The 20,583-nt window shown below is 54.6% G+C and overlaps 3 protein-coding genes across 6 annotated transcripts; all 3 read left to right on the top strand.

The window, feature by feature from the left end:
* Positions 1-1,966: 1,966 nt before the first annotated feature.
* NONO (non-POU domain containing octamer binding) lies at positions 1,967-8,342 on the top strand. Its single transcript, XM_083372108.1, has 11 exons — positions 1,967-2,058; positions 2,394-2,551; positions 3,819-4,012; positions 4,473-4,774; positions 5,331-5,426; positions 5,738-5,934; positions 6,024-6,108; positions 6,417-6,525; positions 6,624-6,666; positions 6,865-6,974; positions 7,470-8,342. The coding sequence occupies exons 2-11, from the start codon at positions 2,425-2,427 to the stop codon at positions 7,605-7,607; spliced, it is 1,401 nt and encodes a 466-aa protein (XP_083228234.1). The 5' UTR covers positions 1,967-2,058; positions 2,394-2,424; the 3' UTR covers positions 7,608-8,342.
* A 111-nt stretch (positions 8,343-8,453) lies between these two features.
* ITGB1BP2 (integrin subunit beta 1 binding protein 2) lies at positions 8,454-14,169 on the top strand. Of its 4 annotated transcripts, none has more exons than XM_083372120.1 (11): positions 8,454-9,827; positions 10,226-10,275; positions 10,587-10,643; positions 10,991-11,124; positions 11,426-11,544; positions 11,904-11,959; positions 12,181-12,251; positions 12,551-12,653; positions 13,175-13,297; positions 13,434-13,496; positions 13,739-14,169. In XM_083372120.1, exons 1-11 carry the CDS (start codon positions 9,764-9,766, stop codon positions 13,958-13,960), a joined length of 1,062 nt encoding a protein of 353 aa, XP_083228246.1. In that variant the 5' UTR covers positions 8,454-9,763; the 3' UTR covers positions 13,961-14,169. The 4 variants fall into 4 exon arrangements, with proteins under 4 accessions (XP_083228246.1, XP_083228244.1, XP_083228245.1 ...); XM_083372118.1 differs by having other exon boundaries at positions 12,515-12,653; XM_083372119.1 differs by lacking the exon at positions 8,454-9,827 and having other exon boundaries at positions 9,835-10,275.
* A 1,296-nt stretch (positions 14,170-15,465) lies between these two features.
* On the top strand, positions 15,466-19,946 carry LOC310645997 (rho-related GTP-binding protein RhoG-like). Its single transcript, XM_083372149.1, has 2 exons — positions 15,466-15,589; positions 17,429-19,946. Exon 2 carries the CDS (start codon positions 17,448-17,450, stop codon positions 18,021-18,023), a length of 576 nt encoding a protein of 191 aa, XP_083228275.1. The 5' UTR covers positions 15,466-15,589; positions 17,429-17,447; the 3' UTR covers positions 18,024-19,946.
* Positions 19,947-20,583: the final 637 nt, after the last annotated feature.

The raw sequence follows: 20,583 nt of genomic DNA, 5'->3' as shown, positions 1-20,583 counted from the left end.
AGGGAGGCCAGGCAGCCAGAAGCAGAAGCAGCCAGAAGGTCAAAGCACAGCATCTGGTCTGGCAGCCACACACGAAGCTCAGAGAGGACAGTTCCAGCGCTGTGGAAGCTGCAGAGCTTCGGCAAGGGGGAGCTTTGCAATGGGGCCCAGGAGCTGCAAAGATGGGACGGGCTGCAGCGATCAGCCCCTGCTTTTGGCAGGGCAGCCCCAAGCTATGGCTTCTCCCTGGCAGGAGAACAGGTGGGCACATGTGATGCCAAACATAGCCGGGAGGGATCGGAAAAGGACCAGTGTCAACAATGAAACCCAAGGACAGAGCAGAGCAGGGAGTAAAGAGATCGTTTTGCAAGCGTGGTGGCATAATGCACGTAGGCAAAATGGCACCTACTATTCAAAGAGGCTGAGACTGCCAGACCCAATTTGGGACCTGCCAAAAGATTCTTGAATGGAGATCTTGTCCAGCCTAGCAAAAAGGTGAAAGTCTTGAGCTATTTCTTCATTTTGCTCTATAGCCTTGCAGGGTTATGTGAGCAGGCTAAACTGCTGAAGCGTGAGGCAGAGGGAATCAGCTTCTGTCCAGGAGGTGGTCTCGGCCAAAAGGGCTGACCGGTTCCATTGCCCGATATTGCTGGGCTGGCTCAGATCAGGCAAAGGGCATCCAGTTGCATTGGCACCTCTGGTCTACCCACCCGGCACCTGGTCTTTCTGGCAAGACGTTGATCTTTATGTGATTCTTACAGAGCTGGAATTGCCACCTCCTTTCACTTGCCACCTTCTCCAGAGTGGCTTATGTGCCTTAAGAGGGCAACCTTGGGGCAGAGGGCCGGTGAGAGAAAGAGCTGGCCCCATTGCTGCAGCTAGAGCTGATCTAAGGATGAGCTAAGGACCAGAGCTAAGAGAATCACTCAGCCATTAACCATGGTTTGCCCACAATGCTCAGGGCTTAGTCCAGTAGGATGAATGGGGAAAGTGGATCCTGGTGCTGGAAGTAGGGGATTGGGTATGTATGACCTCTCAGTTTCATCCACTTCTCCCTCCAGTTCCTAAACCCTCTAAGACCTATTACCTGTAAGGCTTCATGAAATTGTAAAACGCCCACCTGCAGTGCAGCTTTGTTCCCTTCCTCTTGAAAACTCCCAGACCTCTCTTGTTAGACACCCGCCACCCACCCCCTTGGTGGGGCAGTTGGAAGGCTGGCTTGCATTCTGGCCAGCTGGTTTCCTCTGGGCACAGCAGGCTCCCTAGAAGAAGGTTCCAGAGCAAAGTTGTGCTCTTCACCTTCCCGCTCAACAACTGGAAACAAATGCATTGAATTCATGGCTCTTCCTCGCCAACCCCAGCATCCTGCATAGAATTTTGCTGCAACGTGCCGGGAAATCTTAGCTGTGACCTTTAATGGAAAAAGGTGGGGGGAAATAGTGTAGGATCGCCCTGCGCGGCTTGCCTTTTTTTTCTTTGCAAGTCACTGACTACAAGCTGGATCGGGAGCAAAGTTCTGCGCCTAATTTGCCTATACTTGAGCAAGTATTAATTCCGACCCGCCCTCGACCGCGATCTACGGCCCTGGAAAGCGGCCTTGCCCCAGCGCCCCCAAAGGCAGACCGCTATACGTCCCACTCCGCCCGTATGGAGGCGCGGTCCCTTTAAGAAGCTGCACGGTTCTTTATGCGCCTGCGCGGGCTTCGCGAGACCTCACGTCACTTACTCTTCGCCCCCTCCCTTTTCCTGCCCCTTTGTCCCTTTTTCACCACTCACTCAAACTTAACTGGAAAGCGCCTCGAGTGCTGATTGGCTAAGCTTTGCGCGGGCTGGGGGAGCAGAGAGCCGGACCAATCGGAAGGCCCACGGCCTGCTCGGTTTACCCTCGCCTTTAGATCGGCAAGCACGGCGGCCATTTAGCGGAAGAATAGGAGCGGCTTTTCAGCCAATTGGGCCCGCCAAAACGCGAGAGGGGCGGGACAGGGCAGCACGCACCAGAGAACGGTTTCCGGCCTCGCGCGCCCCCATTTTTTCCTCCTTCCTTTACCTCCCCCCGCCTTTTCGTCGGCTCCGCCTGAGGTAAGGAGGCCGCGGGAGGCTCGGCGGCGGCGGGGCCGGGACCCGGCGGGCGACGCGAAGCGCCTCTTCCGGCGGAGGGGGCAGCTCGAGCGGGAGCCCGTCCTGCCTCGCTCCCGTCTGCCGGCTTCTGGGAAGCGCGCCGCGGACCGGAGGCTCCCCGGGGAGCGTGGGGACGCTCTTGACTCCTCCGCCGGCCGCGATCGCGGAGTGCCCTGGGAACTGTAGTCCGCCGGGGCCCCCGAGCCGGGAGCGGCGGTGCCGGGGGGGGCGACGGGGGGCGGCCGAATCTCTGCCTGAGCGGCCCCCGCGCGCTGTCCTCCGCTCCTCGCCCGCAGGGATCCGGCCCTCCGCGCCAGGCGAGCAGGCATGCAGGGCAGCAAGGGCTTCGCCATGGAGAAGCAGAATCACACCCCGCGGAAGCCGCCGCCGCCGCACCACCAGCCGCCGCCGCCGCAGGCCGCCCCCGCCAACGGGCAGCAGATCAACAGCCAGAGTGAGCGGCCCGGCCGGGACGGGGAGCCGCCTGGGGCCTTCGCGAGGCTCCGCTCCGGAATGGACCCGCGGGCGGGCTGGAAAATCCGTGCTGGCAATAGCCGTTCGCGGGCTGAGCTCTGCCGGAGCACCGCGCAGCCCAAGCTGGCTATGCCCGGCTGTCCTGGGCGGGGCGGGGGGGGGAGCGTGCGGCTTCTGGAGAGGCCAATATTGGGTTTCCCTTCGCTTGCCCCCCCAAACACGGGTGCCAAATTGGGAATTGGTTTCTGCCAGGCAGAGTTGCTCCTGTTTCGGTTCATGAACACGGCCTAGATTGGCTAGACTGACAGAATCTTCTGGTTGGGCTGTTCTTCCTGCAAAAAGAAATTAAACTCTACAGTCTGCAGCATTATTTAGAGAGGGAACCCTGAGGCTTCTTTGGCTGACGCTGCAAGTTATAAGCCGCAAGTTATAATCACCGTTAAAACGTTGCTTTCTTTGGCTCATCCTTCCCTTGGACTTAGATGTCTCTATGGTACTTTCTCTGATCTTAAGATTAGAACCTTTATCTCCATTTCAAGAACAAATGGACTCCTTAAAACTTTTAGTAAAACGTGTTGGCCCATCAGATTAGTTTACGAGTCACGTAATGTTTGTTAGCTATTTTTTAAGCAATGTTATTATTAAAACATGGCCTACCTTCAGGAGAGAGCTGAAACTTTTTCCCACCCGCAATGTCTTGTAAATAAAATGTAACTGCTGCAGACCTGACCTTGCAATTGTTGTGATCTGTGGTTGTTTTGCATTTGAATCAGAATAGAGCTGGAGGGGGCCTTGGAGGTCTTCTAGTCCAGCCCCCTGCTCAAGCAGGAGATCCTATACCATTTCAGACAAATGACTGTCCAGTCTCTTCTTAAAAACCTCCAGTGATGGAGCACCCACAACGTCTGGAGGCAACTCCTGTTCCACTGGTTAATTGTCTTCACTGCTAGGAAGTTTCTACTTAATTCCAGGTTGCTTCTCTCCTTGATTAGTTTCCATCCATTGTTTCTCATCCTCTGGTGCTTTGGAAAATAATTTGAATAAATTAAATAAATTTGTAATCTTCCGATGCATAAGATGCAGTTTACAGTGGGAATCCTCTTTCTGGTTGCATGGAGAGGCAATGATAGTTTTGGACGGTACTTTCCTGTGGCTGTAACGTTCAGATCATCATTTTCTGGAATGTGTTAATAGTCACTATTTGTTCCCCATTTTTGTAGAATGAATTTTTATCTCCTTCCCCTCAGATGAAGGCCTGACGATTGACTTGAAGAATTTCCGAAAACCTGGAGAAAAAACCTTCACCCAAAGGAGTCGCCTCTTTGTGGGAAACCTGCCACCTGACATCACCGAGGAGGAGATGAGGAAGATGTTTGAGAAATATGGAAAAGCTGGTGAAGTCTTCATTCACAAGGACAAAGGCTTTGGCTTCATCAGGCTGGTGAGTGACCAGAGCCATTTCTTGTGTGTCCTGGGCCTTGGGCTGAGCTAACTTGACTGAGATTGAAGGGCGTGACCATTATTCTTTGAGCAGCATATGTCGTATTTTGGATGCAAGCAAATTTTAGGCTGTTGGCCCTCCAGAAGGTATTTATCCCTTCTATTACTGGCATTTATCCCAACTGTCTATGCGTGAAAGAGAGCTGAAAATGATGGGAAATAGTATTGCCAATCTGGCTGCTGAGGTCTTCTTTCCTGTGGGAGCCAGGCAAACGTTGGGGCTTTTTCTGCGGCTGGTTATTTGTGAAGTAGAATCTTACATGTTTAATTTGTACCTCACTTTAGCCCACCGAACAATTGTTCTTTGGGCTACAATACAAATACTCTTGAGAATACCGTAATGCAATTCCTCCCAAAAACACCTTTCGTTTAGTCTGCCTGCATGTCTGTCTTGCCCTCAGGAAACTCGGACCCTGGCTGAGATTGCAAAGGTGGAGCTGGACAACATGCCTCTGCGTGGGAAGCAGCTGCGTGTGCGCTTCGCTTGCCACAGTGCATCGCTGACCGTCAGGAACCTGCCACAGTTCGTGTCTAATGAGCTCCTGGAAGAGGCTTTTTCCATGTTTGGCCAAGTGGAGAGGGCTGTGGTCATTGTGGACGACAGAGGCCGGCCTTCTGGGAAAGGCATTGTAGAGTTCTCAGGAAAACCAGCTGCCAGAAAAGCCCTGGACAGATGCAGCGAGGGATCCTTCCTGCTGACTACGTAAGCACAGGCGAGGATGCTCTGGGTCACTGGGTAGGCTTACAGCTAGAAGGCAGGTCTTGTGTCCTTGTGTTTGCAGCCATAAATGGGGACTTTGGCGGTCCCTGTTACTGAATGAACTCTGCCTCTGGTGAGGAGGGCTGACAAAGTGGAGAGAATATGCACGCAGCATCTGCGTTCTCTTTTAGACTCATTTTTGAAAGGGGTTGCAGCTTACAACTGTTGTGTGTGTATGCTCAGGTCAGCTACCTAGGAAGCTGATTCCTCCTTCCACATGCCTGAGTGTGGCAGATGCTGCTTCTGAGATAAACCACGGAGGAGCTGAATGGTTGCCAAAGCAGGATGTTAGGATCTGTACTGGGTAACTTGGTGCTTCGATCCTGATAATTGACTTTCTTCTGGTTGCCCCGATGGCTTGAGGAAACATCAGTTGGTACCGTCAAAGAACGATCCTTCATTCTGGAAAGGGAATTAAGGGAAAGTTTGATACTAAAGGCTGTTGCTAACTTTCTGGTTTTTGCCCCTGATGTTGGTCTATTCTCAATTTTTTTTCAAGGTTCCCTCGGCCTGTGACGGTGGAGCCCATGGACCAGTATGATGATGAGGAAGGACTGCCGGAAAAGCTGGTTATCAAAAACCAGCAGTATCACAAGTAGGTGCTGGGGAGATACCAAGCGGCACCTTTGTGATGGAAGCTGTTCTGCCCTGCATGCAGTCATGGAAGGAAATACCTTTGGGCTAGGCTTATGTCTGTTAAAGCAGACGTGAAAATTGAAGATTGTCCTCTGTATCCACACTGCAGTTCGGGTGTCTTTAATTGGTGATATTGGTGGGTTGGGGCTGCAGGCTCTGCTAATTCAGCAGGTGCCGGCTGAGCGGATGGCTCTATGTCCTCTGCAAGACTCTTGGTCTCAGCGGCTTGCGGTTCTTGAGCGAGTGGGTTTTTGGCTTCTGCCCCCGCAGGGAGCGCGAGCAGCCTCCCCGCTTTGCACAGCCAGGCTCCTTCGAGTACGAGTATGCCATGCGCTGGAAGGCCTTAATCGAAATGGAGAAGCAGCAGCAAGACCAAGTGGACCGCAACATTAAGGAGGCCCGGGAAAAGCTGGAGATGGAGATGGAGGCGGCTCGTCACGAGCACCAGGTCATGCTCATGCGTCAAGGTGGGCCCTAGAATCTATGGGTACTTGCTATGGTGATCGCTTCTGGCAGCCCCGCCTAGATTCCAAACTCATCCTGCTCCTTTTCCCAGATTTGATGAGGCGCCAGGAGGAGCTCAGGCGCATGGAGGAGCTGCACAATCAGGAAGTGCAGAAGCGCAAACAGCTGGAACTCAGGTGAGCAGCGGATTGACAAAGGCAGTTCTGGTACAGATTGCAGAATAATAAAGCTGGTCAAAAATTGATTAATAAATAGAGCTGAAAAACAAAATTCTTTAGTCATGGAAAACTTCCCTAGGAGCTCTTTGCTCCAGCCTCCCAGCTAAGCGATCTCTGGCTTAATTGATGGCCCCTCCCCACGGTCCTTTTGTGTGTGGGGGGGGCTAGTGGATGTGGCCTGCAAAGCAGAGAGGCGAAGAGGCCAAGGGGCCTGATCCTTGGGCAGGCTGCCCAGACCGAGAGCCAAGCCCAGACTTCTCTGGCAGACAAGAAGAGGAGCGTCGGCGCCGGGAGGAGGAGATGAGGCGCCAGCAGGAGGAGATGATGAGGCGGCAGCAGCAGCAGGAGGGCTTCAAGGGCGCCTTCCCTGACGCGGTAATAGGGGGGACGAGGGGCAGGACCAGGTGGGAGCGCGGCAGTTGCACCTGACCACCAGGGCACTCAGTCACCTTGGGCCTGTCTGTCTGTTTCAGAGAGAGCCTCCCGACATGCGCATGGGGCAGATGGGGATGGGAGGTAAGTGAGAGGGGTGCCCAGGCCCTCCGCAGTCGAGAGAGGGTGCCCTTCCAACCCAGGGCATCGGTCAGGGGTCTCAGCCTGTAGCTGAGCAGGGGCTGTGGGCAAGGGGGCCGGGCTTGGGGTCAGCCACAGTGGATTCTGAAGGGGAAGGGAGTTGGGTTGCATCTCAGGAGGGGTCCCTGATTTGCCTTTCAGGTGCAATAGGAATGAACAACAGAGGGGCCATGGGGGGCACCAGTGTCCCTGCAGGACCCCCGCCTGCGACTGGCCCTGGACCAATGATCCCTGATGGAACCATGGGAATGGTGAGGTCAACCAAGCTCTCGTCCTTGGTGGGGTGCGTGTGGAAGAGCCAAGAAGGGAGAGTATTATCTTGAGTACTTTTGCTTCTATTCAAGTTAACTTCTTAGCTAGTGGGGCGGGGTGGCTATGTGCTGCAACATTCAAAGCAAGGTCCATTGGGTAATTTTTATTTCTTAAGGACATAAACTGGGTTTAGGATTCCTGTCTTCTGTTTTGACAAACCTAACGAGGGCTAGCAGCTTAAACATCTGAGGCTTGCAGGATATAAAATCTCTTTCAGGACCTATTACTCTTAGAGTTCTGATGGGTTTTAGGATCCCAGCTGAGTTTTCTGTCTTTCTTAAGCAGGTTCTTTGAAAATAGTGGTACCCCTGGGCTTAGGCTTAGACCTGCCTCTGAGCCCCCTTGTAGGTCTTCAAAAAGCAGGAAGGAACCCCCAGCCCTTGGATCTCTGGGCCTCTGGCTGTTTCTGACCAAAATCTTTCTCTCTGCACAAGACCCCTCCACCACCAGCCGATCGCTTCGGACAGAGCGGGGCCATGGAAGGCCTGGGCACCATGGGAGGAAGCACACCGGGATTCAACCGGGGAACTCCCGGCGGAGATTTTGGCCCTAACAAGCGTCGCCGGTACTAACAGGAAAGGGTCCAGTGCTTGGCTCTCCTCTCAAGAAGACCCCTATCTCCTTCTTGAGGCCAGGAGTTTGGCCAAGGCAAGACGCATCTGGTCATATTTCTAAACGGTGCAGCTGACACCAGGAGGGTTGCATTCCTGCAAGCACGCAATGTGAACACGGATCCCAGGAGGCTTCAGTAGCTGTGTAGTGTATGGGCCAAGCTAGGAGGCCTGGTCCTTTTTCTTCCCTTCCCCAAGCCCCTGGCCACAGGCGGTCCTTGGTGGCCACCAGCTCTCCCCCAGGCCTCAGAGAGCCCTTCTGAGCACTGGGGCAAGGCCCGTGGTTCTGTACGTGGCTACAGCCACAAGTGACAGATCATGTAGGGGGAGGTGGGAGTAGTTTTTTAAACTTGTAGCTTTTTATTTTTTCCTCTGGACCATTTTTTCCTTTCCTGTAGTTCTCTGGGGCAGCCAAGAGGGCTCGATAGCGGTGGTGGTTCTGGGATGAATTATTCAGTGTTGTACCATTCTTTCTTTTTTATTGGTAGAAAAGTACAATCTATTGGACATAGTAAAACACAAAAGTTTCCTGTTAAAAAAACTCAGCTGAAGCAATTGTTTGTATAACCCTAACTTTACCTGTCTTGTGTAGAAGTAAATGTGTGAATCTGAGCTGTAATCGTCGACTAACAGGTTGAGTTTGTCTCAAGATTGTGACAGGAATGCATTATTAAAAGGGATTTTAAGACTTTTTCACCTTGTGTCCACCTTTGGTGTCTGCTGGGTTTCTGATTACTAGACGGAAAATCTGCCTCCCGCAAATGGCAACAGGATGGCATCCTCAGCCTTTTCCTGCTGCTGGGAAGGTATTCGGCCATTCTTGAGCTCTACACCTCAGAATTCCCAGGGCACCTTTGCCCAAGGGGTGGCTGGGAATTCTGGGAGTTGCTGTTCTAACCCATTTGGGAAACGGCAGTCGTGTGAGCCAAGTGGCGCAGTGGCTGAGCTGGGCTGCTCGGGTGACTTGCTTTCTGGGAAAACAGCCCTGGAGCCCCTTAGAGTAGCGCTCTCTCCCTCCCTCTCCCTCCCTCTCTCTCTCTCTCTGTGAGTGTGTGTGTGTGAGAGAGAGAGAGAGGGAATGGTCGTGCTGCTCAAAGGACACTGATCTGTCCTGGCTGTCAGTTGGAAGAATTCCCCAAGACATTCTGAGTGGGACTAATCGCTTGTAGAGTGCAAATACCTGGCTGCAAACGACCAGCAAAGGAGGATGATTTGGGGTTAGGCAAAGTGCAGAATTGTCACGTGATGGACACAGATTGGGATATATTAAGGGGGACAAAAAGGGAAGTGGGCGTACCACACACGAAGAGCAGGTCTAGCTGAAAGGGTTCCGGGCTTCTCAGCAGCTGGCTGGAACAGCTGTATGTAATGCTCAGGCATGACTAGGTTGGCAGCTTCCTTGGCACCCATTTTGGGCTTCCAGCCGGAGGCGCCCCACATCACTGGCGGGATCTGGCCCGGTTTTGCAGATGCTGCTGGGCTTCCTTCCAGGTGCCAGGTAGTCTCCCACAAGCTGACACTCTCGGGTCACTGCCAGGCGCCGGAGGATGGGGTTGCCCAGCAAGGACTCCCGATCCTGGGCAGCCGTTTCTTGACCTGGGCTTCAGGCCAGCTCCTCTTGGAAGGGGGACGAAAGATGTGCTTCACTTAGGCTGGGCCGGCTGGGAGGGGGGGAATGGCCTTGCCCCCTCTGCCCTGCTCCAGGGGACAAAGGAGAGCCGCTGAGTCTGCACTTGGGGTCTCCTGCAGGGAAGAAGAGGCAGCCTCAGCTCTCCCCTCCTGTGCAACTGAGGAAGAAGAGGCAGAGCCTTTTTTCTTCGGCTGATTCTCTTGGGAGGAAACAGGCAGGGGGAAACAAGTCGCCCTACATCTGAGCAGGAGCAACAGCCAGAGGCATCCCAAGGAGCTTCTGCCAAGGGCCTTGTGTTTTTGGCTGACAGCTGAACCTCAGGCAGAGGGGACCCGCCCAGCCCAGCCCTCCCTCTGGGGATCTGGAGTGGTGGAGCAGCTGCTGCCCTTTTCTGGGCTGCCCCCTTTGCAGCCCTCGCTACTAAAGATAGCTGAGCTTTCTGGTCTTGTAGCTGCCTGGCCGGCCAGATTCCATCCCAGACTCGGCAATGGCCTTGCTGTGCTACAGGAAAGGCTGCGGGCAGAGCTTTGACCCAGAGAGGAACAGCCAGGGTAGGTGAGCAGGGAGGGTGGTGGGCACAGGAACGAAGGGCCTTGCGGGTGCCACATCTGCTGCATGCTGGCTGGCATGCCCAGCACACCCCTTTCTTCTGACTTGTGCCTGCCAGGCAGTTCCCCTGGTGCTGATGTTCTGAAAGTGGGCGCTCGGAGCAAATCCCCACGGGGAGCTTTATAAGGGGAAGGAGCTGCAGCCTTGCTGACAACCTTGGCCAGTGGGTGGCACATTCTAGGAGTGCCAGTGTAACTGGGCTGCCAGAAATCAGTCTTGGAGAACTTGCAGGTCTTCCATCCCCAGAACAGTCTGGAAATGGAAGAGGATGGAAGGATGGGGGGTGCAAATCAAGCTGCTTGCTGGAAGAAAACCCTCCCTCCCTCCCTCCCCCTCTCAGATGCCTGCCTCCACCACCCAGGCTTTCCCATCTTCCATGATGCCTTGAAGGTGAGTAGGTCCAACTGTACAGGGCAGGTGTGTGTGTTGGGGGGGGTGGGCTCAACCGCATTTCCCTGCAGTCAGCCATGGGCGGAACTGCAGCAGTGGGGCAGGGAGTGTCCAGGAGGAGAAGGGCCATTGCACAGGTTGACATCCCCATCGAGTGGAGGGTCTGCTCTGTCCCCCTCCCTCCATATCAAGGCACCTGTTCTGCCCTTATTGCTCCTTGGATGGGGGCCCTGCCCACCCACCCCCAAGCAGGAAGGCAGTGTGCAGATAGGAGGACCACAGCACCTTGCATTTACTCATTGTTCTTCCAGGGCTGGTCTTGCTGCAAGAAACGGACGACCGACTTCTCTGAATTCCTCTCCATAAAGGTAGATGTTGCTTACAAACTGTGGGGTGCGAGTGCCCGTTCCCCTGTCAGCATATCCATCCCGTGCACCGATGGACGAGGCCGGCACAGCTCATGACCCTCTTGGCTTTTGCTGCACAGACACAGTTGACTTTTTCAGCTATTCTTTTTCCAGTGGCCTTTTCCCAATCACAACCTTAAAACAACCTGGAAAAGGTTGGTGGGGGTTGGTGGGGAGGGAGGGTGACAGCAGGACATGGCAGAAGGGTCCCGTTGCCATCCAAACTCAGGGCTGAGCTAGAGGTCCGCAGTTCAGTCTCAACTGCAGACTGCACCCTCAATGTGAGAAAAGGGCCTGTCTCTCCAAAGGGCTGCACGAAAGGCTACCACAGCCACGAGAAGCCTCCAGAGCCGGAGGAGGCCTCTGCCAAGCGCAAGCCCTGCGCTGAAAACCTTGTTCTGGAGCCAAAGTCTGCTGAGGTGCTGCAGCGGGAAAGGCCCAGGTGAGGGGCTTGATAAGGACCCTCCCGGAGTTCCCAAGTCTGATGGTGCTGACAGCTTTGGGCTAGGGATGGGAAGCAGCAGAGATCTCCCTTGAGTTTTACAGGTATACTTCCTCTGCACGAGGAAGGTTCCATTTATCTGCTTCCCTTCCCAACCCCATCAGTGAATTGTGCACCGTAGGAAGGAAGCAGTCCGTGAGGCGGGGGGTGGCAGAAGAACAGGAGCTACACCCCTTTTGCCCAAACTTAACGTAAACTGGCTCCTCCGTGCACACAATCTGCCCTCTCCTTTGGCCCCCAGCTCCGATGAGCCCAAGCAGCCGCTGCTGGTGAAGGTGGCCCAGGCACTGCAGCAAGTCCTGGAGAAGCTGGACACATCCACGGCCATGCAATCTGCCTCGCACGGCTTGACCAGCCCCGGTGGGAAATGTGATGGGGCTTGCTGGGGGAAAGATGAAGGGGGGGGAGCTGAGCGGCTAAGCGGCCACTCTCTTCCCAGTTGACCGGGGATGGGGGGGAGGACAAGTACCACAGGTGGCCCCACTGTGCCTCTGTGTGGCCGTGGGAGGCTGTGGGGGGAGCCAGCTGAGAACGCTGGAAGCTGCAGCCCTCTAAACCTGGCTTGGGGAAGGTCCCAAGCCTCTGGCCAGTTGATAAGAGGCTGTGGGGCAGGACAGGATCCCTTGCAAGCAGATGCGATTGGCCCTGGGGGCAGCTGCAGTTCCGTGCCCCAGCAGACTTGCAAGGTCCCAAATTGCTGTTTTCTGGCTGTCTCTTAGGGGGCAGCTCAGAGGCGAGCACCGGCACGGCCTGCAAAAACGCCGGCTGCCAGGCGGTGAGTTGTCTTTGGGGCTGCTCAGCTTCTAACTTCCCCCCTTGGACCCAATTAATGGCCCAGCCTTGGCTGGTCGAGAAAGAGCGGGATAGCATTCGCCGAGATGAGGGAGGGAAGGAAGCGCTGGGCCGAAAGAGCTGGTTGCCCCTGGCGGCTCCGGAGCGGGCACTTCCTGACCACTTGGCTGACCCTTCCTGTCTCCTGCCTGGCTCCTCTTTCAGGTTTTCCAGGGGGAGGAGAGCAAGAGGGAGACCTGCCTGTTCCACCCAGGGGTGCCCGTCTTCCATGAGGGGTAAGCATCACGGGCATCTCTGGTGCCCTTCCTCCTCAAAGTCCCTGTCTACAGCTGTGATGCCCACAGCAGGGGTTGGTCTGCCGTGGGACCCGGCATCTTCCACTCCCCTCCTGCCCACCTCACGCTGGCCCGTCTGGGGCTGCCAAGTCAAACAAGCCAGGTGCCTGCGGCTGTGAATGCTTCGCCCGCTTGCAGTGAGCCATCTGGAACTGGGGGGAGGGAATTCCTATGCTAACTACCTAAATAAATATCCGCCCAAGCTCTCTGCTTGTCTCCCGCCTCCGTGATCCATCCAGCATGAAATACTGGAGCTGCTGCAGGATCAAAACCACGGATTTTGCCGCATTCCTGGAGCAGAAGGGCTGCAGCAGAGGGAAGCACACCTGGGTGACGGGGCAGGTGAGGGTCTTCTGCCCAACCCCCGCCCTGTCCGGGGCTTGGCCTGCAGCCGAAGGGAAGCCAAAAGCCAGCCCTGCCCAGACAGCAAGGGACTGGAGTAGCCTTGCTGGTTGTGGCTACCTGCAAAGTATGTGCTTTAAAGCGGAGGGGGGACTTCTTGCCCCCAAAGGTCTTTCAGATCCCAGAAAAACAGCTTCCGCTTTCTCACAGGGGAGGCACCTTCAGCAGCATCTGCCCCTCCCCACCCACCTCTAGCACAACCTCCTAGCCATGGGATCCCCGTGGGGAAGAGCAGGAGGCCTCCCTTAGAAACAGAGGAGCGAGAAGAGGGATGCCCTTGAATGGGAAACCCCTCCTGCAACCCAGAATGCTTCCCATTCCGTTCGGGGTCCCTGGGGAGGTTTTCTGCCTGCTGGGGCACCTGAAAGGCTGCAGTCCAAAAGGCCCGTCCTCCGAATTGGGGTTCCCTGCATAAGAGGGGGCAGGAACGTTGACCAGCTGTTTTTCTATGGCCACCACAGGAGGACAAGAAGCTAGTCTCTTGTCGACAGGATTGGCATCAGACCAGCAGCCAAGTGGTGGTGACCCTCTATGGCAGGACCCCCCTGCCCCACCTCAGCTCCATCAAGGCCAACCGCACTGCGGTAAGGAAGAAGGGCTGGGGCACAGCTGCTTCTCAGAAGCGGCCTGCTGGGCACTGCAACCAAGCCCATCTTGCAGGGCAGGGCGGAGGTGCTGCGGTAGGACTTGGGGCTGAGGAGGCTTCCTCTTTTCTTGCAGCTGGACATCCGGGTAGCCTTTGAGAGAGACAAGATTTTCCAGGCCCAGCTGGATCTCTGGGGGGTATGTTTGACTTGCTTGCCTGGCTTTCTTTGCTTGCCTGGCCACCTTGCAAGAAAGACCCACCTGGATTCCAAATGGTCTCTTCTTTCCATAGCTACCAATGAAAAGGTTGGGGGAGGGAGGCGGCCTCCGTTTGTGGGGCTTGAGGATATCTTCCCATCCTCATAGTGCCAAGACAGCCCCTGCAGACATTGGGGGGCTGCCTGATCCAGCTGGTCCTCCTGCTGGCTCTCTCCTTCCAGGTCATCGATGTGGAGAAGAGCTTTGCCAGTCTGTTGCCTTCCAAGGTGGAAATTGCTCTGAAGAAAGCGAGCCCCATTACTTGGGCTGGGCTCGAGCATCCACAGAGCAGAGTGGAGGCCTGTCAGCCACCACCCCAGGAGGAGGCCACGAAAGGCAGCTCTCCAGAAGCCCCGTTGGATGAGTCAGATGACAGCCTGGGCTGGTCCGAGGATGAGGGCTGAGGGGCAGCCAAGCAGGGGCAGCAGGCAGCTGAGCCAGGCTGAGGAACAGGAGGGGGCTGGGCTGGCTCGGGGCTGCAGGAGCAGAGCACCACCATGGAGCCTGGGGACACCTCCCCACCACTGAGAGTTTTGCCCCTGCGGGAGGACCCTCTTGGCCCTGTCTTGTCTTGAAATAAAAGCAACTTCTTTCAGTGGGAGGAAGTCAGAGACCTCTGGCCAGTGAGCGTGTGCATGACTGGTATGTGTGTGTGTGTGTGTGTGAGAGAGAGAGAGAGAGGGAGGGAGGGAGGGAGGGAGAGAGAGAGAGAGGTGTATGCTGTGGAGATCCTCCCTTCTTTGCCAGAGCTTTATGCAGCCATGTTCTTGATCAGATTTCCTTCCCAGTACCAACTGGTGATGAATGGGACCGCTGCCAGCCATGAGCCGCCCTGCTGTGTGCTAGCTAGCCCTCCTCCAAGCTCAGCCGCAAAAGGGCTGGTCTCCATGTGTGCAGGTATGCCAAGCGAGGTCTCCAAGGCCACAGTCCAGGAGACCCGGCATTAACCCACAGTAGCAAAAAAACAGAATAATTCTGGTAGCAGCTTTTCAGGCATGAAGCCCCCTGAAAGATGCCCTTCTTTTCAAGAGGAGAAAGAAGAGGCTCAGTTCCTCCTCTTTGTGGGAACTGATCACCAGCTGCTTGGGTACCACTTGTGTTGCCTAGAAACCCAGCCTCAGAGACTGCCACCCTCGCCTCAGGCAACAGGGCCGCAGTTTGGGCTACTTTCCAGGCTCCTGTGCAGACGCCGCCTCCGTGGTTTAGCCCGTGCCGCCCCAGGGAGCGCTCCTTGTGCAAGGAACCTGCCGGGGGACCCCCCCAGGGGAGGGGGGTACAGCTCTCCCGTTGGTCAGGAAACACAAAACCGAACAAGTGCCGGGAATGCTGCTTGCAAGGCCAGGATGAGGGCGAGGAGTGTAGCTCTATCACTGGGAAAGGCACAGAGCGGAGCTCCAGCCTCCTGGCGGCTACCGGGAAGAGTCATTTTCTTGGCAACGTTTCCTTCAATCCGCCGATGCCCCAAATTCACCCCGGGGCAGTTTTTCTCTCTCGCCAGAGACAAATGCAGCATCACGTGGATGCAGAACAAGGGAGTGGGGGGGCGAAGCATTGGGCGGCTAGAGCAGGGGTAGGCAACCTCGGCTCTTTTATGACTCATGGACTTCAACTCCCAGAATTCCTCAGTCAGCTGACTGAGGAATTCTGGGAGTTGAAGTCCATGAGTCATAAAAGAGCCGAGGTTGCCTACCCCTGGGCTAGAGAGACCGGCCCGAACGAAGCACGGCGCCCCCTCCTCCGTGGCCACCTGCAGGCGGGGCGCGCGAGCCCAGGGACCGCCCTCGAGCCTGGAAGAGGCCCTTCGCGGCCGCCGTAGAGGGACTACGCTTCCCAGCAGGCCCGGGAGGGCCGTGCCATGGCCTTTCTCCCTCGATGGGGCGGGGCGTGAGGCCGCATGCGTAGTGCGTGGCCGGGCACGGGGGGCGCGGTTTTCCGCAGCCGCTTCCAGCTCGACTTCGGACGGCGGCGGCGGCGGCGGCGGCGGCGCGGGGACCCGCCCGGAGGGCAGCAAGGGAGGCGCGAGCGGCGCGGAGGTGAGCCCGGCCAGGGACCCCGATTGCCCGCCGTGTTCGGGCACGGCCCTTCGCCAGCCGCCGCCGCCTCTTCCGGGCCCGCGGCGGCTTTTAGGGAGGCGGCCGGCCGGAGGGCGCGGCTCGGCCTCCGGGTCGCCTGGGACGACGGGCCCTCCGCCGGGCGCGCCTGCCTGCCTGGACCACAAGCCCCATCGTCCGCAGCGGGCGGAGTCGGCCTCGGCCCGGCCAAGCCGCTCGGGGGCTGAGCGGCCCTGAGCCTCCGCGACAGCCCCTTCCACGGACGGGGCGGCGTCTCCCTCCCCGGGAGGACAAGGACGGCCCTTCCTGCGGGGCTGCTTGCGCCCAAACCCCGCGGGCGGAGGCCGTTTCCCACCGGCTGAAGTTGTGCGGCGCGGTCGGCGGCTGCCGGGCGAGGCGAAGGGGGGGAGGGCGAGAGTTGCCCGTGGAGAGCGAGTGGAAAGCCCGGGAGCTTCGCCGGCCGCCGCCTTTAGGACAGCCGCGTAGCCTCGTTTGCTTTGTGGCTTAGCGCGCCATTTGAACCAGGCTGCTCCGTGTGTAAGCCGTGGTTTCCTGCTTAGTGTAAGTGTGGACTAAGCTACTGTGCCTTAGTCCTTAAACCGTGGTTAGCGGAACTACGAGGGGTGAGGAGGGATTGAAAAATTGGAGAGGGGATAGAGATTGAAAAATTAGCACCCAGGGAAGGATTTGGAACATGGATTGCAAAGGGACGTTTGAGGGGTTTTTCTTACGGTCTTTCCAGCTATCTCCTTGCTTTGTTGGGCGGTCCTGGCTCTTTTGGGACAGGTGATCTTCTGGGCTGGTTTTGTGCCTGGCAAGAAACTAAGTAGCACCTCCTGAAGAAACGTCTGACAAGCCATTGCTTGTTTGAGCTAGTTTGGCAATCTTGGAAGTGCAAAATGGTAGGATTCACATTATGATGGAGGATTAAGCTGCTGGAACAAGTCCTGGTTCATGGTGGGGCAGCAAATTTTCGAAGACAGTAAAGTAAAAAGTTTTCAAAACAAGTTGTCTCTGCGCCCTTTGGAAGAGATCTGCCATGCTTTTCTCTAGTTTTGTAGGCCCAGTCAATATTCTTCTTGGCAGGGCAGGAAGAGAGATTTTTCTCTCTGGTGCCCCTGCAAATGTACTCTTTCTGATAGGGATGCTGCTCACGGGAAACAGGTGAAGCCACTCATTCCTCCTGCCTTAAGCAAAGAAGCTGTCCAGCCCAAATGACCCTTTCTGGCTGCCTGTATTTTAAAGTCTCCAGGTTGCTCTTTGTTCACAAAAATTTTCCATACTTGAATTAAGAGAATATAATAACTTTATTGTCATTTTAAATGTACACTAATCAGCCTACGTTAAAATGAAATTTCATTGCATTCTGCTCTCAAACGGTAACCACCTCCAATATACAGGCAATAATTGCCTTCTCTCTAATTTGGATCTCTGTTTGTACAGGGCTATAAGGGACGCGGTGGCTCAGTGGGTTAGGACGCTGAGCTTGTCGATCAGAAGGTCGGCGGTTTGGCAGGTCGAATCCTGAGTGCTGCGTAACAGAGTGAGCGCCTGTTACTCGTCCCAGCTTCTGCCAACCTAGCAGTTTGAAAGCACGTAAAAATGCAAGTGGAAAAATAGGGACCACTACGGTGGGAAGGTAACAGTGTTCCGTGCGCCTTTGGCGTCTAGTCATGCCAGCCACATGACCACGGAGACGTCCTCGGACAAGCGCTGGCTCTTCGGCTTTGAAACGGAGATGAGCACCGGCCCCTAGAGTCGGAAACGACTAGCACGCATGTGCGGGGGAACCTTTACCTTTACCTTTTTTACCTTGTACAGGGCTCTTCCAAGCCAAAGTATGCAGACGATAAAGTGTGCAGTGGTGGGAGACGGCGCTGTGGGAAAGACCTGCCTGCTCATCAGCTACACCACCAATGCCTTCCCGGAGGAATACATCCCCACGGTGTTTGATAACTACAGTGCTCAGATGACAGTGGATGGGAGGATGGTCAGTCTTAACCTCTGGGACACGGCCGGACAAGAGGAATATGACCGTCTGCGGACCCTCTCCTACCCGCAGACCAATGTCTTTGTGATTTGCTTTTCCATCGGCAGCCCCTCCTCTTATGCCAACGTGCGACACAAATGGCATCCTGAGGTCTCCCATCATTGTCCCAATGTGCCAATTCTTCTGGTGGGCACCAAAAGGGACTTGCGGAATAATGCAGAAGCCGTGAAAAAGCTGAAGGAGCAAAGCCTGGGCCCTACCACCCCCCAGCAGGGCACTTCATTAGCCAAACAAATCGGGGCAGTCAAATACTTGGAGTGTTCAGCATTGAACCAGGAAGGGGTAAGGGAAGTATTTGCAGAAGCCGTGCGTGCCGTTCTCTATCCGGTGACAAAGAAGAACTCCAAGAAGTGCCTGTTGTTGTAGTCAGCAAGACAAGGGTAGCGCAGACTGAAGGTGTGGGGTGTTTGCAGTCCATCTCCTTAACTAATGCCCTCTTGCACTAATGGCTTTAAAGAGAACTTTCTTTCAGCAAGTCCTCCTGCAGTCCAGCTGCCACTTTGAGCCAACAGAAATGAACATATTGGCTCTAGCCTTAAGGATCAGCCTCCAGGTAAACTCTCCGTGTCCCTACTTTACTCTCCACCTCTTCTGTGGAGGAGCCTAAAGCTACGGGATGCCTTCAAAGCCAAGGGATTCTCTGCTCAACAGGGAGAGTCTTTCGGAAGGAGACAATGGTCTGCTTTGCTTTCACATCAGTGTTGCTTCCTCTCTAGTCTCATGTAGGGCAGGGCTGTGCCTTTCCAGTAGCAGTAGACTCACAGTTTTGAAAAGCACCATACAAATTTTCAAATCTCTCCATTATTGCGGGCAGGCATGCCAACCAGCCTTGCAAACTGAGGGATGAGCAATCCCTGTGAGGTCTTTATGAAATCACAATCAGGCTAGCTGCTTTGTGGAACAGCTCTGGTATCTGGCAGTTGTTTAGCTTTCAAGGTTTGGAAAACTGAACTATGTAAAAATCTTCTGATTGCCACATTGCGCCTCCTCTCCTACCCCCGTCGCCCCTTCCTACCATCCCCCCACACACACACATACCAGGCCTAGATTAACTACTCTGTGCTGGCTGATATCAGACACTCTGATGGTTTTTCTGGACTGGCATTTTTCCTGGCTTAAAAGCCATGATTACACTTCAGCCTTGTGAGTCTTGGGGTGAGAAATTGCCTGCTACGCAGGATAGAGTCTTGGTTTTTTTTTCCTGCCATCAAACCTTTTAAAAGCTGTGCTGCTTCAAAGCAGCCTTTTTGTGTGCCTTCTGTTCCCCTTTCTCCCTTGCAGATAAAACTCAATAACTACTTTTAAACATTCAGGCGTGAGTACTATTAAGCCAATGCACTGATTTAGTAGAAGCTTAAATCTTTCTAGGCCATTGGTTCCCATAGAGATGCATATGAGTAAGGTCTAACATTGCCTGAAATACTAATGCCTTCTTTAGAATGACTTTTGCAACTTTTTTTTTAGAAACACAAATCTCTATTAAGTATCATGCAACGTGTTTCCTTTTGTAACAGTAAAAAACTCTTATGTCCATTGGGCATCTTCAGCTGATTAAGGAAAGCCTGATACTCGACAGCATCTGTTTATGGATAAAATGCTTAGAGCAGCGTGCTCCTTAGGAAGAATGTTAAGATGCAATGCTCTGTTCCCAGCCCCTCTTCCAAATAATTGTGTTCTGTATTCTGGCTGCGAGCCTCATCTGCACTAGTGACCAGGAAATTTTGCCTGAATGTGGAATTGTGATACTGGGAACTGTCCTCTTTGCATGGATGCTGATGTCACAGCGAGATTGGTGATTTAGCCCAGGAGCAAATCCTGTGTAATTCTCATCCTTGGCATGCAAATCTCATGAGTGCTGTAACGTTGGCCATGCTGTGGTCCCCTTTTTCCCCTTTGCCCCAGCTGAGATTCTGGGCCGGAACCTTTGGCCTACATCTGACCATCCTCAGGGTATGTTGCGATAACAGTTTCCAACCAGGTTGTGACGTTAACAAGAACTTGGTCTCGCTGGCACTGCCAAATGTCTCCTGAATGCCTTCCTGATGTTCCATGCTTCCTCCTGCCTGAGCCTGATGATGTGGGACTGGACTCTCCCTGGGGAAGGAGGCTTCTCCAGGCGGAGCTGGGGTGGTTTGAATGATGGTTGAGGTTCAGAGAGCAGACAGACTCATTGTGTGGTACTTCAATATACACTGGCAACTGATTTTACGGTTTGAAGTACATTTGTACGGCAACTAACAGTTATTTTTAAATTATGCTGAATGAAATTGTAATAAAGCAGTTTCTTGATTCTTTTGCTGTTGTTCCTTATTATTTATTTATTTTTATTATTTTATTAAATTTCTATACTGCCCTTCTCCTGAAGGACTCAGGGTGGTGTACAGGGCAATAAAATGCAACATACAAAAGTTAAAAAGAAAATTAAATTAATTGGCCCTAACAATAAATAGTTAAAATAAACCCAAACCCTTAGTCCAGGCTGGCCTGTTCAAACAACCAAGTCTTCAGGTCACGGCGGAAAGAGCGAAGGTTGGGAGCCGTCCGGAGCTCAACAGGCAGTAGATTCCAAAGGGCTGGCGCACCCACAGAGAATGCTCTCCCCCCTGGGGGCCGCCAGCTGGCAATCCCTGACCGACGGCACCCTGAGGAGGCCTTCTCTGTGGGAGCACACAGGACGAAGGGAAGTTGATGCCGGCAGCAGGTGCTCCCGTAAGTAATCTGGACCCATGCCATTTAGGGCTTTATAGGTCATCACCAGCACCTTGAATCTCACCCGGAGGGCAACTGGAAGCCAATGCAGCTCGCGGAGGTGTTACATGGGAGTATCAGGAAACCCCCATCACAACTATAGCAGTAGTCTATCCGAGAGGTCACGAATGCATGAGTGACTGTACGCAGGGCATCCAGGTCCAGATATGGCTGCAAC

The sequence above is a fragment of the Vipera ursinii genome (assembly GCF_947247035.1).
Source record: "Vipera ursinii genome assembly, chromosome: 12".
In the NCBI taxonomy this organism is placed as follows: Eukaryota; Metazoa; Chordata; class Lepidosauria; order Squamata; family Viperidae; genus Vipera; species Vipera ursinii.
This window is presented reverse-complemented; position numbering and strand designations above follow the sequence as displayed.

What these genes read in the sequence shown, in the direction of transcription:
- LOC310645997 (XM_083372149.1), top strand. Translation starts at nt 17,448, where the DNA reads ATGCAGACGATAAAGTGTGCAGTGGTGGGAGACGGCGCTGTGGGAAAG.
- ITGB1BP2 (XM_083372117.1), top strand. Translation starts at nt 10,144, where the DNA reads ATGGAAGAGGATGGAAGGATGGGGGGTGCAAATCAAGCTGCTTGCTGG. An exon ending in CTGAATTCCTCTCCATAAAG is followed by an intron (nt 10,644 to 10,990) that starts GTAGATGTTGCT and finishes GTCTCTCCAAAG; the next exon opens with GGCTGCACGAAAGGCTACCA. An exon ending in GTGCCCGTCTTCCATGAGGG is followed by an intron (nt 12,252 to 12,514) that starts GTAAGCATCACG and finishes TATCCGCCCAAG; the next exon opens with CTCTCTGCTTGTCTCCCGCC.
- NONO (XM_083372108.1), top strand. Translation starts at nt 2,425, where the DNA reads ATGCAGGGCAGCAAGGGCTTCGCCATGGAGAAGCAGAATCACACCCCG. An exon ending in GGATCCTTCCTGCTGACTAC is followed by an intron (nt 4,775 to 5,330) that starts GTAAGCACAGGC and finishes TTTTTTTTCAAG; the next exon opens with GTTCCCTCGGCCTGTGACGG. An exon ending in CGCAAACAGCTGGAACTCAG is followed by an intron (nt 6,109 to 6,416) that starts GTGAGCAGCGGA and finishes CTTCTCTGGCAG; the next exon opens with ACAAGAAGAGGAGCGTCGGC.